General features: G+C 43.9%; 1 protein-coding gene across 4 annotated transcripts in view; it reads right to left on the bottom strand.

Moving 5' to 3' along the window:
* Nucleotides 1–11,294: 11,294 nt before the first annotated feature.
* Nucleotides 11,295–16,783, bottom strand: part of LOC131205061 (vascular endothelial growth factor receptor kdr-like) — a 210,691-nt gene continuing 205,202 nt past the window's right edge. For all 4 annotated transcript variants that reach the window (XM_058196910.1, XM_058196911.1, XM_058196913.1 and 1 more), the window contains one exon: nucleotides 11,295–15,950. In XM_058196910.1, coding sequence (XP_058052893.1) covers nucleotides 15,752–15,950 — 199 coding nt within the window. In that variant the 3' untranslated portion in view covers nucleotides 11,295–15,751. The remainder of the gene's footprint in view (nucleotides 15,951–16,783) is intronic.

Genomic DNA, 16,783 nt, shown 5'->3' with positions numbered 1-16,783 from the left:
TCCATCAACCCCTCCCACCGCCTCACTTAGTGGCCGCGGCACCGGTCCATCACTCAACCTCCTGCTTTGTTGTGGTGGTGATTAGGGAGAAGAAGTGGGCCGGCGATCTGCATGGGGCTGCTGGAGCCGCTGCTGTGAGGCCAGGCAGTTGTCGACACATTGATGGCCTGGCTGTAGGGCCCTCTGGATGTGTGTGGCAGCTCCCCTGCCTTGCTTCATCCTCCACCCCCTCCACTGCCTCGCTTAGTGGCCGTGTCACCAGTACATCACTTTGTCCTTCATCCCCCACCTTCTTGCTTCATCCTCCATCCCCCCCCACCTCCTGCTCCATTGAGGCCATGAAAAAAATAAGCCTTATTTTGGTGACCAAAAATTATAAGACTGGGTCTTATTTTGGGGGAAGCATGATAGTAGGGCTGTATTGCTATTATCCTTCTCATCTTCTCATTGTTCTCATCTTTCTCACCTATTTACTTCTCCTATTGATATATTTTGATTTATCATTTGTTGTTTGTATGATTTATGTTTCAGGGTTCCAAGTAACATACCCATAGCAAACAAAACTATGAGGCAGGTAGATTCCTCAAAGAATAAGTTTATTGGATATGTCATATTGGCACTCTGACTATTCCCACAGTTTTCACTAATTAAACATAAAAGTTTTTCACTTTCTCAAAACAATCAGTCACATGGTCCAATCAGGATACTGTCTGGTTCCTAGGTGACTCCAGTCCCCTCCTTCCGAGCACCTGCAGGAATGTCCTTGGTTCCCAAGAGAAAGTATTTTTTTTTGTTTACATTTATACCCCGCCCTTCTCCGAAGACTCAGGGCGGCTTACAATGTATAAGGCAATAGTCTCATTCTATTTGTATATTTTTTTTTACAAAGTCAACTTATTGCCCCCCCAACAATCTGGGTCCTCATTTTACCTACCTTATAAAGGGTGGAAGGCTGAGTCAACCTTGGGCCGGGCTCGAACCTGCAGTAATTGCAGGCTCTGTGTTCTAATAACAGGCTTCTCTACTGCCTGAGCTATCCCGGTGTTTTGACTACAACACCCCAACTATCTTTATTCTCCCCTCCCTGTCCCTCTTCTCCAGTGTGACTGAAGTCTCAAAATGGCCTCAGTCAGGCTAGCTTTAGGGTTGACATTATGATTGTTTCTTATAATTTCTGATCTATGTCCTATCACTTAGTTGTTTCCATGTACACTGAGAGCTTCTGCACCAGAGAGAATTCCTGTGTGTCCTATCACACTTGGCCAATAAAGAATTCTACATCTAAAAAAAACCCTGCAAGATGTTGGGCAGAGCAATCTGACTCCTACTATATCTCCCTGTTCCCTGCATCATCATTGGCATCCTTCAGTCTCAAAAGACTCTGGTATCGTGCTCTGGAAAGAGGTCCTAAAACAGCATCTAGTTTGACTAAAAAGGCCAATTCGAGAGTGGCAACCCCTTCCACACTGAGGACAGATACTGTAAGGCTGCCTCTGATTATAACTAGGAAAGAATACACCTTGACTTCATTTGAAAATAAAGAAAAGTACTTTTACTAATTACATCTGGATTGCAGCAGGGTTTAAGTTGAATCTGAGATGGAATATGGCTGACAATCTGTATCACCCTATTCCTCCCTCCTCTTTCCCAGAAGGTCATCAGGTCTGGTCCAATGCCAGCTCCTTCCCGGGGTCCCGTGGTAATCTTCTTCCGCAGGTCTCTGGTTGTCAATCAAATCAGGAATGCAATGTCCGTTAGCGTTCGCGCCCAAACATTCCTGTTGAATTCAAAACATTAATCTCTCCTCCCACCTTAATTATGTCAGTCCGACACTCTTAAAGGCCCCTCTCTTCTTATCTTGAATCCAATAGCTATTTACATTAGAAATACAATCCCAGTCTATCTAACAACTGAATATAAGGAGTACAAAGAGATACGAAGTTTGGAGTGGAGGCTGACAGATACATTCTGCCCCCTGCCCAGCCCCCAGATTTCGCTGGTTCTGGGACTGCCTCTTTGCCTCAGCCTGCCGAACAAGCGTCTCTTCTAATTGGAGAAGGCCGTGCTGTGTCTTTAGCCTCCAAGCTGAACGATCAGAGGTCAAAGTTTCCCAGTTGTTAATGTCCATTCCCAGATATCCTTATATCGCAGTTGTGGTCTCCCTTCAAGGCGATCTCCCTTCACTAATTCTCCATACAGGAGATCTTTCAGAATCCGACCATCAGCCGTTCTCACGACATGCCCAAGCCAGCGTAGATGTTGCTATTTCAATAGTGTATACATGCTAGAAATTCCAGCACATTCCAAGACTGCGCTATTTGGAACTTTGTCATGCCAGGTGATGCCAAGAATATGTCAGAGACAGCACATATGAAAGGTGTTCAACTTTCTCTCCTGCTGTACATAAAGGGTCCAAGACTCACTGCAGTACAAGAGTGTGCTCAGGACGCAGGCTCTATAGATCTGGATCTTTGTATGTTCCGTCAGCTTCTTATTAAGCCATACTCTCTTTGTAAGTCTGGAAAATATGGTGGCCGCTTTACCAATAGGTTTATTCAGCTCAGTATTGAAAGAGAGAGTGTCAGAGATAGTTGAGCCAAGGTGCACAAAGTCATGGATGACCTCCAGTTCTTGTGCAGAGATTGTAATACAGGGAGGTGAATCCACGTCCTGACCCATGATTTGTGTTTTTTTCAGGCTGATTGTTAGTCCAAAGTCTTGGCAGGCCTTGCTAAAACAGTCCTTAAGCTGATGAAGGTCTTTAGCAGAGTGAGCAGTAACAGCAGCATCATCAGCAAAGAGGAAATCCCGTAAGCATTTCAACTGGACTTTAGACTTTGCTTTCAATCTAGAGATTAAAGAATTTTCCATCTGATCTGGTCCGGAGATAAATACCCTCTGTTGCAGCTCCAAAAGCATGTTTCAGCATGACAGCGAAAAAGATCCCAAATAGAGTTGGTGCTAGGACGCAGCCCTGCTTCACTCCACTTCTAATGTCAAAGGAATCTGATGTTAAGCCGTCAAAAACTACAGTGCTCTTCATTTCCTCATGAAAAGACCTGGTGATATTGATGAGCTGAGGTAGACATCCAATCTTGGGGAGAATTTTATAAAGGCCATCCCTGCTAACCAAGTCAAAAGCCTTTGTAAGATCTATGAAGGCTACGAAAAGTGGCTGTCTTTGTTCCCTGCATTTCTCCTGCAACTGTCTAAGGCAGGGGTCTTAGTAAAGCTGGCTGAGGAACTCTGGGAATTGAAGTCCACAAGTCTTAAAGGGACCAAGGTTGGAGACGCCTGGCCTAAGGGAAAATACCATGTCAGTAGTGGACCTGTTGGCTTGAAGTCCACATTGTGATTCTGGATAGACTCTCTCTGCAAGCACCTGGAGCCTCTTCAGTACGACACGGGCAAGCAGCTTCCCTACAACTCTAAGAAGAGAGATGCAGCGGTAGTTGTTACAGTCACCCCTGTCACCTTTGTTCTGTGTGACGATATTTGCATCCTTCATGTCCTGTGGTACTCCATCTTCCCTCCAACAAAGACAGAAGATTTCATACAGTTCAATGGGGATGTTCTCTTCGCAGCTTCAGAACTTCGGCAGGGATGTTATTTTCCTGGGTGCCTTACTGGAGGCAAGGGAATTCAGGGCCGCGTTTAATTCTTCTAAAGCTGGTTCACTGTCAAGACACTCCTCCAAGACAGGCAGGCACTCAATGTTATTTAATACTTCTTCAGTTACCACATTTTCTCTGGAATATAACTCAGAGTAGTGCTGCACCCAGCATGCCATCTGCTGTGCTCGGTCCTGGATAACCTCACCTGTAGCAGACTTCAGAGGGGCAGATTTCATCTCTGTTGGACCTAAGGCCTGCGTGATGCCATCATACCTCCCCTTGATGTTGCCTGTGTTAGCTGCTATCTGCATCTGAGAGCAAAGCTGCAGCCAATAATCATTAGCACATCTCCTAGCATCTGTTGGACTTTGCTATGAGCAGCTCACAGAACCTGTAAGTTGCACTCACTGGAACAGGCTTTATATGCAGCTAGAGCTCTCCTTTTTTCCTTGATGGCTGGCATGAGCTCCTCCGAATGGGCTTCAAACCAATCTGCTGTCTTTCTGAACTCCTTACCAAATTCTGACAAGGCGGTGTTATAAACAGCATTCCTGAAATATTCCCATCGTTCAGATGCATTTGCTCCAGTCGGGCCTGGGAGAGTTTCCTTGAGTGCTTGTGCAAATTCCTCCACTTTGCCCTGATTGCGGGTCTTGTTGATGTAGATTCATGGTCTTCCTTCCTTCTTCGAGTGATGCAATCTCTTTGTTTGCAGTTTATTCTGCTGCACACCAAGGAGTGGTCTGTATCACAATCAGCACCCTGACAGCTGCGTGTAATTGTAATATTGGGAAGGTTGGAGTGTCTGGTTAGAATCAAATAGAGCTGGTGTCAATGCTTTGATTTTGGATGTCTCCAAGAGACTCTGTTTTAAAGTATGTATTCTAACGCCAAAACCATAGTAGCAGCAAAACATCAGCAGGCGATGGCCATTTTCATTCATCTTCCCAATGCCGAACTGACCTATACAAGTGGGCCAAGAACTATAATCAGCTCCAACTCTGGCATTAAAATCACCAAGGATAAACAGTGGTTCTTTCTCAGGGATTGTTGTGACCTAGGCCCAAGTAGTTATTACCAGACACAATCAAACAAATGTATTTTATCAGAACAGCTGAGAATTACTTCATTCTCATCTTAGTCCAAATTAATTCCAAAACAAATCCTTCAGAAAAAGTCCTTCGGCCTTATCACAAACTCTTGTCTTCTTTGGTACCCTACCAAAGGCTTTTCTTGGCAAAGCCCCACAAAGTTCAGAAACAAGAGACACTGGCTAGAAACAAATGTAGCAATGTTGCTTTCCTACAAAGATCCCAGGAGCCATTGCTGCTATTTTAAGCCTTATGGGAGGGGCCAATCATCTCCTGGCCTTACTTTCGAGTTGTCCTTTTTGCTTTAGCTGCTCTTGCCTTCTGGCAGCTCTTCTCATGCGTGCACTAGGAACAGGTTCCTCCTGTTCCTCTGCCTCTCTGCTGTCCATCTCTGGAGGCTCTGGAGTCCGCGCATCACTCCCAGATGGTCCTGGCCCCATCTCTGCCTCTGACACAGAGCCCTTGTCTGGGCCTTCCCCTGACTCCAGGACTGGCCCGTTGTCCTCCCCAGCGTCCTCACTGTCCGACTCTGCGGCCAGCTCCACAGGCTTGTCGTGTCCCGGGTCAGGGAAATCCGAATCAGGCTTGCCTCTGCAGCTCTGCCCAAAGTCCTAGCAAAGTCCTCAGAGCAGGCAGGAGACCAGAAAGTGACTTCAGCAAGATAAGTTCGACTTTGCCTGACTCAGAGACTGCCAGAAAGCAGATCCTTTATATAGGCCATGGGGTGTGGCTCCATGACTCAGCACTCATTAAGGCCTGCCCCTCCCTTCCTTCTGTTGCCTCCGCCTATCCAGTCTTCTGATGCGAGGGTCACTCCAATCAGCAGCTGTTGGAAATAAACTTTCCTCAGGCTCACATGCTGTGGAGGAGGGGGAGGGGTCTAGCTGCTCCGTTTACCTGGGCATGGAGCCAGGGCTGGGGCCGGGGGGGGGTGCTCCCTCCTCTGCAGCCTGCTTGGGCATGGAGCCAGGGCTGGGGCCAGGAGATGCCCCCTCCTCAGCCTGTCTGGGCATGGAGCCAGGGCTGGGGCCGGGAGGACATTCTTCAGCGTTCGGAAGCAGATAAGCAGACCCCGGCTGCGGTGAGAGCGGGCAAGACACAACAAGGCTGCTGGTGGACCACAACAGGGATTTTCTTCATTTTCATTTCATTCATTCATTTATTTGATTTTTATACCGCCCTTCTCCCGAAGGACTCAGGGCGGTGTACAGGCAAATAAAAACAGACAAGACAATAATCTATAAAATGCAAAATTAAAAAACTTATTATAATGTGCCTAAAAATTTAAAATATATAGAAATTAAAACCCCGTTTAAAATTAATAATAAAACTATACAATCCATAAAATTTAAGCCAGCCCCGCGCGAATAAAAAGATGCGTCTTCAGTTCGCGGCGAAAGGTCCGAAGGTCAGGTATTTGGCGTAAACCCGGGGGAAGTTCGTTCCAGAGTGTGGGAGCCCCCACAGAGAAGGACCTTCCCCTGGGGGCCGCCAGCCGACATTGCTTGGCGGACGGCACCCTGAGAAGTCCCTCTCTGTGAGAGCGTACGGGTCGGTGGGAGGCATATGGTAACAGTAGGCATATGGTTCTTGATAGCCAGATTGTCATAGAATTTATCTTTGGATTCTACAGAAGAGGATAATGTCGGTGCATATGCACTAATAAGAGTAACCAGCACTGCTGATGAGTGGAGCTGCAAGGACATAATTCTTTCACTTCCTGCAGCAGGTGGAGTAATGAATCCTAGTACGGTGTTTCTGATTGCAAAGCCAACCCCATATTCTCTAGATCCGTTTGATGGTTTTCCCTGCCAGAAGAACAACAGCCTTGTCTCTTGAAGGGCAACAATGTTCATCTGCAGTGTTCTCAGCTCCATGTTGATGACAGCTGTCTTATGTACGTCATCTATTTCTTGTAAATCATCAGAAAGGCCAGGGGTCATTGCCCGAACATTCCGAGTGCCCAACTTTAAGGCTAAAGTTTTCTTATACTTGTTGCATGGTGCAGAGTTATCAATCTGCTTGTTGGCTCTGATTCTAAACCCCACTCACCCTGTGAGGTTAACAGACTGTGGCAGGGCAGCACCTTATTGGCTGGGGGTTGCCCAGCTTAAGGTGGTCAGTAGCTGCCCAATGAGATACAACGACCTCTCCCACGCATGCACAAAAGGCATTGCAACATTGGCTTCACCATTTTACAGATTTTGAAGCCCGTCTGTGGGTTCCCTGCATTACACACGTGTGAAGAAGTGTATGTGTGTTTTCAGTCACCCAGCTGTGCCTTCCATTTTGATGTCACTGATCGACTTAGGGACACCCCCGAACACCTCCATCTCTGCCAAGAGAGATCCTACTCTACCAGCCTTGGTAAAAGTTTCATTCATTCCCTCAAATACCTCTATTTGTAGCTTTGTTAGAAAGGTTTGAAAAGCTGTTTGTACTGCAGTGTTTATACTGTATATTCATTTATTAGATTTTTATCCCACCTTTATTATTTTTTATAAGTAATTCAAGGTGGCGAACATACCTCTTTCTTCCTCTTATTTTTGCCACAGTAACAATCCTGTGAGGTGGATTGGGCTGAGAGTGACTGGCCCAAGGTCACTCACAGGACTTTCATGCTTAGGGCAGGACTAGAACTCACAGTCTCCTGGTGATTGGCCCAAAGTCACCCAGTCAGCTTTCATGCCTAAGGCAGAACTAGAACTGATTCTCCTGGTTTCTAGCACTTTCTCAACTGCACCAAACTGGCTCTCCAGAGACATAGAGACCATTTTTCTGATAAGCTCTTTGGGAATCTGATGTGGCCCAGCGTGTTTTTGTGTTGCTTAAGAGGGGGGCAAACAAACTTGGAATTTAATAGAGCAGTAATCTTCCTTGCTGTTTATTAGCTCATAATTGTTAATTTTGTAGATTCCATTTACTGTGGCTGAGAGATAACATTACATTTTACTGACTCCTTTCTTCAGTTTTGTTTTGTTCTGCTGCTGGTGGACTAAATATGAACATTTTTTTTTACTCTTCCCCTCCAACTCATTCACTAATAAAACTTTACCAAAAATTATTTCTGTAAAAAAATGGCAACTGATATATTTTTAAATCCTTTTTTGTGAGTAACACACGATTTTGGTTCAAAACATGGCTGGCTCTTTATTTATTAAATTTATATACCATGCTCTTTTCACTGTTTGGAGTGGGTGTAGATGGCTATGTAAAAGATGGAAATTCCAGTTCCATCTTTTCAAAGTGAAAATACGTCTTCTTCAGCTGCAGCTTAGCTGCAGTCAGCCTCAGCTGCTTGTTGAGATGTTTGTGGTGGGATAAATGTTGTGGCCCATTCAAAGGACCTCTTGCAAAGAGTTAGTTCTAAGGGCAAAGAAAGATTGTCTCTTGCCCACTCGATGGCTTCATGATTGCCTTCATATTAACTCGGGAAATGGGATAATGGAGAAAATTTGGAACGTCTAGCTGAGTCATCTTCCATCTTTTAGACAGGTGAGATGACTTGGAGTTCCCCACTTCTTCGTCATCTCCAGGTTACGCCCCTGATCTGGCCCTTTTTAGTTCAAGTCTGAGACTTAATGTCTCTGTCCCAGGTCATCTTCAGGGGATGTCAAAAAGCCAAGGTAGTGGGATCCTTGGTGGTCTCTGAGCTTAGGTGTTTCCTTAAAGACATTTCATTAGCCAGCTGGGTAACATTATCAGTGCTGGAAGAGAGTCTGGTGTGTGGAGAGGAGGGGGAGGAGGAGGAGAGCAGCTAAGGGGTTCTTTGTTCTCTCTCTGAGCGTGGTTGTTTTCTTGTAGACATTTCATTACCTACCTAGGCTACATCATCAGTGCTAGAAGGGAGTGAGGTTTGCTCTCTGTTTATGTACTAGTGGCTTGCCCTATCAGTGTTGGTGGGGGTGATCTTGATGATCTGATGATGTTACCTAGTTGGGCAATGAAACATCTGCAAGAAAATAACTAATAACCGAGTACCAAGGGCCCCACAGTTCAGCCCCGAGCTACAAGCATTTTCTTCTATTGCCGTAGTCTCTGTGATTGAAATCCTGCTCCTTTTTATGGGCTCTTGGATCACACAGTTGCTGCACTAGGTTGAGTTTTGATTCCTCTCTGCAGATGCCCCTTTATCTAAGCATGGAATGGAACGAGATTGAATAAAGCTGGACGTGGAGCCATGCAAACAGCAGGACTTGAGGCCATGTTTGCTAATCAAAATCAGCAGGCAGCAAAAGAGTCCGTGATTTAATTTGTACATGTTTAAAAAAACCCAACCCACCTGAATTCAATAAAACTTGAATTTTTGAATGCAGAAACAAGAAACTCTGCTTATAGAGGCTATCTAGTGTGCTAGTTTTGGCTAGATTCCTGACCGATTCTAGATGTCTGAGTTATCTCGTAGCATTTTCCTGAATGTTCCTTTTTAATAAGCTGTGAGAATCTTCTAATCTCCTTCAGCCTTTGAGACAACCCTGAAGGGAAGCCAAACAGAGGCCTGCAAGCCAGTGTCACCACGGCATGAGACTTTAACCAGAGAGCAGATCCTTGCTTTCTCCTCCTCTCACACCATGCTTTATTGTTGGTTGCACTATTGCAAAGATAATTTGTGACACCCTTGCTTGGGGCATCAACAGCACAGAACAAAGTTGGCAAGTACAACAGAGGAAAAGGTCAAAATTCTTTTCAGGGAGGTGGGGTGAAAAGCAGGGGACAATTTAGAAGTGTGTGTTTTATGAAGAGACAAATTAACCTTTTGGGACTCCGGAAATTTATTCTGACAAAAGTTTTGCTTCGGGATAAAGGCTGCAGCCTAGAGAGTAGAATGGGAGAAGACAGTTTTTCTGGCTCTGATGGCCCCTGAAGATAAGGGACAGCTACTTGGTTTTGCAGAAGAGAGGCTGCCCCAGTTGCATTGTGGGTCTTGGAGAAGTCAAAGGCTGTAGATGAGGACTTTTGAGTTCCAATGTCCAAGGCAAATGCAAGTAGATAATAATTTTTCTTCAGGTATCGCCAGCTTCTCTTTCTTTGGGATAATGTCCCAAGGTGCCACTTAAAACCAAAGGCAGATGTCCAATGGACCTCAATGTAGAACTACAATACTGTGGTTGCAACAATCCAGGTGACTACTAAACAGCAGCAAATTGTTATATTTTAACAGAATAATAGAATTGGAAGGGACCTTGGACATCTTCTAGTTCAATCCCCTGTTCAGGCAGGAAACACTACATTATTTTCAGACAAATGATTGGCCAATATCTTCTTTAAGACTTCCAGTAATGGAGCACCCACAACTTCTGGAAGCAAATCATTCCATTGATTAATTGTTCTGTCATGAAATTTCTCTAGTTCTATGTTGGTTCTCTTCTTAATTATTTATTTTTTATGCAGAAAATGTATATGGCCTCCATAAAACTCACAGTGACTCCAGATAGTTTACAGAAGTCAGGCTATAAACTAAAGCCACATTGGGAGTTAAAGCCCAGTGAACCTGCATAGTTCTATGACTGCCCCTGACTTTACTAGATTGGTTCATCCAGGAAAATGCAGTATAATCTGGAGAAGATTCTTCTACCAACAAATGGCATCTTAAGGAATAGTAGACTCGGTTCATCTTGTTGATAGAATAACAGAGTTGGCAAGAGGTGGCTTGCCCTTGCCCGCTTTGAGTTGAGAGAGAGTGACAGGCCCAAAGTCATGATATTGTTCCAATATTGGATAGATTCCATTTGGAGCAACTTAGTCCCAGTTAGATACACCACCCACTTCTTACTAGATGTTTAGATGGTTGTGAAATATTTCTCTTCAGAAAGGCAATTGGGAATGAATTAAGTACCTACTGAGAACTAGTTTGGTATAGGCACCAAGGTAGGAAATGAGGTTTGGAGTTCTTGTCCTTCTCTACACACAAAGCCAACTTTGTTTTATGGAGGCCATATACTTTGGGTCTGTCACTCTCTCTCAAAGAAGAGGGCAAGGGCAAGCCACCTCAAAAAAAACCAAAAAAAATTCCAAGAAAAATGCAGGATTTATCCAGGCAGTTGCCAGAAGTCAAATCCAACTTGACATAAATAAGTAAACAAACAAACAAACAAACAAACTGGTTTCCCTGAATGATGGCATGTTGGAATATGGTTTCCTTGTATATTTATGTAACAACTGCAATAGTATTCAGCCAGCATATGGCAGTTTAGTTTAGATCTAGGTATATACTATATGCTCTTCTGTTCTAAGAAGAGTTTCCTGTGACAGTTAAGCAGGAAAGCACATGGTGACTGTACTCTTTGGTTGATCTATGGTGCTATATATAAACAGATTTTCTAACTTTATTAATAAATAGTAGCAATAAATAATGAGCTGGAGAAAGCAGCACTTGCATCTTATTATAGGTGCATTTAGTAGGTTGGTTTGAACCCAGTCTTAATGGGATTTATTGAGTGCCCCATGGGTCTCTTAACTGAAAAATGCTTTGAATCTCCACAAAAGTGAGTTCCAAGTCAGAGTTGCAGAAATTCACCCAGGACATCCACTACCAACATTTGAAGAGCAGGCCAAACCAGGATAAAGAACACAAAGAAGGCGTAGGCTATATAAATATAGAGTCCTTTTAATTTATATTTGGTTAATAATTACAATACATTTTTGACTACAGGAACAGAGCAGGTTCTTTTCAGTGCATACATTCTTCAGAAAGACAGGACTGGTTTTGGCAGAGGTTCTATGGAATTTGGGGAACAGGATTTTTGCTTAGTTCGTGCCCACCCGCCCAAGTTTTGAATTTTCAGGCTTTTCGGTTAGTGATTCCGATTGCGGCACTTCCCCAAATGCCGAGCTGATTTTCAAGGGCATCTGGGGTGGGGTGGGGAGGCCCCAAAGGTAAATATAATGGCTGTGACATTGCAATCAAAGACCCAAATTTAACAATTGTGAGAGCCAATTATTTCATTTTCTGAAATGTTGCCAGCCAGTTGGGATTACAGCTGAGCCATGATGCCCAATGTGCCAATTAGCTGTTCGGCCATTACAGGTAGTCCTCAGCTTACAACTATCCATTTAGTGACATTTGAAGTTACGGTGGCACTGCAAAACGTGACTTATGATTGGTCCTTGCACTTACGACCGTCACAGCATCCTCACAGTCATGTGATCAAAATGTGGGTGTTTGGCAGCTGGCACGTATTTATGATGGCTACCACATCTGATAGCCATTTGCACCCTTCTTAGCTGGCAAGCAGTCAATGGGGCAGCTGGATTAACTTAATGGCTGATTCAATTGCAGTGATTCATTTTGCAATTGTAGCAAAAAGGACGTGTGTAAAACTAGGTGTGACTCACATAACACCTGCCTTGCTTCCCAATGAAAATTCTGCTTCCAATTGTGGTTGTAACTTGAGGACTACCTGCTCAGCAGTGGCAATAGCTGCTTGTTAAACATTTACTAGCATACTAATGGCCCCTTCTCTTTTTTTATGTACAACCTGGGTCTGATAGCTGTGAAAAAAGAGCAAGGCTTCAGTTGCATCAGACTGGGTGCCCTCTTTATCCCCATAGCCTGCAGGCCCCCCTGCCAGCAAAGCCAATCCTGTGACTTGTAATTCTACCATATTAAGAGGGCACCAGCTTGGGGAGCGCTTGAGGAAAGCTGATCCAGTATATAAAGAAATAACAGCATGAATAAAACAGAATTTCCTTGAGTTGAATTAATTATCCAGGGTCGTGTTTAGGAATGCTTTGAAACAAATATAGAGCTGCCTAATCAATTCTGAATATATTTAAACAAGTTTACAAAGGCCAGCAGCCTTCTGAAGTCATAAAGAAATCCCTGAGTTGTATTTAATAACATCAAAATATACCTCTTTGGGCATCTGGTTCTTTTTTTTAGACCACAGAAGTATCTTTTGTCCTTCAGTCTGATTCCCAACTCAAGATTCATGTGACCTTTTTCACTGTTTTCAGAAAGTGCAGTAACAGTCAAACCTGAATTTCGACCATAAAAATCAAAATGCCCAAAAGCCCAAGGAGGAGGTGATGGTGACAAATGTTCTTTTTGTGTAACACCCAGATGGATGAGACTTGTGAACTGGTCCCTGGCCTGCAAATAGAGGTGGGAGATTCTGGAAAAAAAAGACCCTTGGGTCAGAATTTCCTGCTCTTTTATAGTTAAAAAGGGATATACATAGTTAAATAAATGCAATGCATATTTATACTGAATTGGTTCTACCTAATAAACACTATGAACATAAGTTAAAATCCAGCCAAAATTGAGCAATCTTTTGTGGGAAGGATTGGCAGAAATTTGCATCTGTTCCAGTGGAGATCAAAGGATTTGGTCAATGTAATCCCATATGGGCTTACTCAGAAGTAAGCACCAAGGAACACACAGCAATTGGTTTCCTTTTCAATTTGCATAGGATTACAGTCCAAAGTGCTTGATTTTGGCTGGGTTTTATTACATTTAGAGATATTTCAACATTATTAGAAAAATATTGTAATTAAATTAAGGGGGCAGGAGAAAGATGAGGAAGAAAGGTGAGGATAAAGAATATTAGTAGATAAAATACGAGGAATACAGATCCAATTCTGCTGATTAAAAACAAAATAAAATTAGACTTATCTATGCAATTGAAAAATCATATCCATGCAGAGATGCTTGGCAGAGAGTCTGAATGGGCCTTTGGTCTTTGGAAGAGGCAGAGAACATCCTTTCCCCCCAAAAGTCCAACTCAGAAAAAGCTTCTGGAGTTATCTCTGAGCTTTAGATTCAGTGCGTAGGAGTCTGCAAATGCCATCTGCCAACACAAGGATTCTGTTACTGCCCATGGGCATATTTGATATGGGCATATTTGGTATAGAGAATGAAGTGCAATGAGTAAAGAGGCAAGGGAGGGAGGAAAGGAGGGAGGGAGGGAGGAAGGAAGAAAGGAAAAGAAAGGAAAGAATCGGATGGAAGGAGAAGGATGAAGCAAAAGGAAGGAAGGAAGGAAGGAAGATTGAAGGAAGATGTTCCTTCAACTGCCTCTAGGGTTCCTGTTTGTGATGGCTATAAGTGCCACTGATCTTAACAAATGGAGAAATCACTGAGGCTGCCAATGCAAAAGTGCAGCAGACCAGTCTTCAACAGCCCATCAGCATCCATTTTGCACTGGGAGGGGTTAAGAACCCCTTCTTCCCCCTCAAGAGCCTTGCATCCCCAGGGGACCTGACTCTGGTCCTGCCTACTTTGGAAATGTGACCCTTGACATGAAGTTTGAATCCTGTTTTGCCTCTCAAGCTGATTGATCCAAGGAGCAGGCTGAGAAAATGCAGTAGTGGCAAGAGTTATGCATTTCCCCAAACCACGGTGTGCTTTGGTTTCCCCTACATGTGATTTGTGAATCTGGCTAACAGATCTTGAACCACCTGTGTGTGGTTGGGATGCCAATGACTGCCTTCCCAAAAATTTGGAAATGATTTGGAAAAGTGGTTTTCTTTTTTCAGATATGACAAATGGATCAGCAGCTTCACAACCGTTTGATGTCCTTTTGTTTCTTTAAAAGGTTTGATCTTCCAAAGTCACCAAAGGAAGCTTTTCCACTGACTGGGGAATTCTGGCAGTTGAAGGTCACACATCTTAAAGTCGCCCATGTTGAGAAATACTACTTTAGGCCTTCTTAATTTTTAAGCTACGTATGTAAAAAAAAAAAAAGGCACTTGACATATTTGGCCGGCAGCAGTATTTCCCTGTCTTTTTGATTATATGACACTTGCTTTCTAAAGCCAAACTTTTTAAGGCACACTCCAGCCACACCTTCTTTGGTCCCACTAACTTACTCAAAGACTTAGCATATACAAGCAAAACTTTCCCATGCTTACTTCCATTCCTGTGTCAGAGAGTAAGGCGCAGAATCTGTGGGTGCTGGAGAGTGATTTTAAAAAAAGGTCCAGATGGTAGTCATGGCTACCTGAGCAATGCCTGACTACCTTGATGTTTTGGAATATCCTTCTGTCCCCAACAGCTCTGCACATTAAATTAATTTGCACCCAGGTGAACTTGGAACATCTCAGAAGATATGAGATGTAGATTATACTGTCCTTTCCCCACTGATCCTGTAACTAAATTATTGGCAAATTAAGTGCTTTTCAAAGCAAGCCTCTTTTTACTCTAACCTCATTGCTTCTTACAACAGAGAGGGGGAAACAGGCATGCTTCTTCTCCATGCTTAAGTGACGCTCGCTGCACTTCAGAAGGGTTTCTCTTGCGATCCATTAAGCAGAAAATATTCCTAGCTTAAGCGTAGCAGCTTTAGGGTCTAGAGAACAAGGAAAAGTCTTGCACCTCTTTTAAAAAGCTTCTATATTCACAGTATCACGGGGTCTGACTTTCCTGGCCCACTAAAACACCTGAGGCTTTTTCTTTCCTGTGCTATATTTTTTCATAATTATTGCATTCAGTTGTTTACACTGTTGTACAACAAGCAAACATATCTACACGGAATCTTTCTCAGCCTCGTTCTGCAAGTTGGTTGTGGCTAAATATAACTTGCAGTTTGAGGGAGTCTCTGTATGTCACTGTAGGTCTGTTCTGGCAGATTGCTTTAGGTTCTGCAATAAATCTGAGTTTCAGGCTAGGTTTTGAACTCTATACATAAAATATTGAGGATAATTATACCTGAATAACAACCTCAGAGTTTAGAATGGAATTTCCCTAGCAACTTTTAAAAGGGACAAAAAAAATGGGAAAATTGGTGTGCAGTCCAGAGCTTTAAGAGAGCAAACCCCACCAAATGAAAGATAGACTGCAATGACCACGGTATTCAAAAAATATGAATTCACGGGGAAGGTTAGGAAATAAAAGCCAGAGAGCTTGAAAGGCAGCCTTCAGAGAATTGCTCTTAAAAGAATTCCCACTTGCACTTGCACACGGGGGCTAATGTACATTGGACTTCAAGGTCTGGCTTCTCCGCTTAGGACAATATTTCTGTTAAGCAAGAAGAAAACCAGAAAGCTGGTTTGGAACACTGCATGGTCAGAGATGCAAAACCTGATGGTCCCCCCAGGGCTGGTTGGCTACACTGGAGGAGCCGAGTACTGGATCACAGAGTTGTAATCAGGAGGTGGGCTGTGGCATTCCAGGCTGGCATCCATCGGCAGAAGAATGGAGTCTTCCATCAGGTCATCCTCCACCGGAACAGTTGGATGGTACTTCACTGATTCTCGCTCGTGGTCGTTGAACACGGATTCCTTACTTTTGTTGATCGCTTTTCTCCTGTGAGAAGATCCAGAAGAAAACCAATAAAGTTGAGTTCAAACTCCACAGTAAATCACAATCCGGTTTGCTGGACGTTGGCTGAATGGGTCATGTGTATCAAGTCACTAAAGTTTATAAATCATGGTTTATATAGCAAGGATGTTCAGAACAGAGTTTCTCAATCTTAGCAACCTGAAGATAGATGGACTTCAATTCCCAGAATTCCCCAGCCAGCCAAGGTTGGAGACCCCTGGTTTATGGCTTAAAAAGGTAAAGGTTCCCCTCGCACATATGTGCTAGTTGTTCCCAACTCTAGGGGGCGGTGCTCATCTCCGTTTCAAAGCCAAAGAGCCAGCGCTGTCCGAAGACGTCTCCGTGGTCATGTGGCTGGCATGACTCAACGCCAAAGGCGCACGGAACGCTGTTCCCTTCCCACCAAAGGTGGTCCCTATTTTTCTACTTGCATTTTTTACATGCTTTCGAACTGCTAGTTTGGCAGAAGCTGGGACAAGTAACGGGAGCTCACCCCGTTACACGGCACTAGGGATTCGAACCGCTGAGCTGCCGACCTTTCGATCAACAAGCTCAGCATCTTAGCCACTGAGCCACTGTGTCCCTCAGGTTTATGGCTTAGTGTTATGTGAATCCAATTAACACTGAATCATTCAATCAACTGGAGCTTAGTGCAAAATGCAAACCCAGGGACAACAAGCAACTTGTAGCTGTCTGTAGCCTTGGACCATCACAAGATTATATGCCTTTCTAAGGAGGCTTGTGTGTGTGTGCGTGTTGTGCGCACATACCATCTTCAGTGGCCACCTTGCATCTAGGCATGACAGCATCTGTCAGCT

The sequence above is a fragment of the Ahaetulla prasina genome, chromosome 11 (genome assembly GCF_028640845.1).
Source record: "Ahaetulla prasina isolate Xishuangbanna chromosome 11, ASM2864084v1, whole genome shotgun sequence".
Taxonomy (NCBI): Eukaryota; Metazoa; Chordata; class Lepidosauria; order Squamata; family Colubridae; genus Ahaetulla; species Ahaetulla prasina.
Note: the sequence above shows the minus strand (reverse complement) of the source record. Positions and strands in the feature narration are given on the sequence as shown.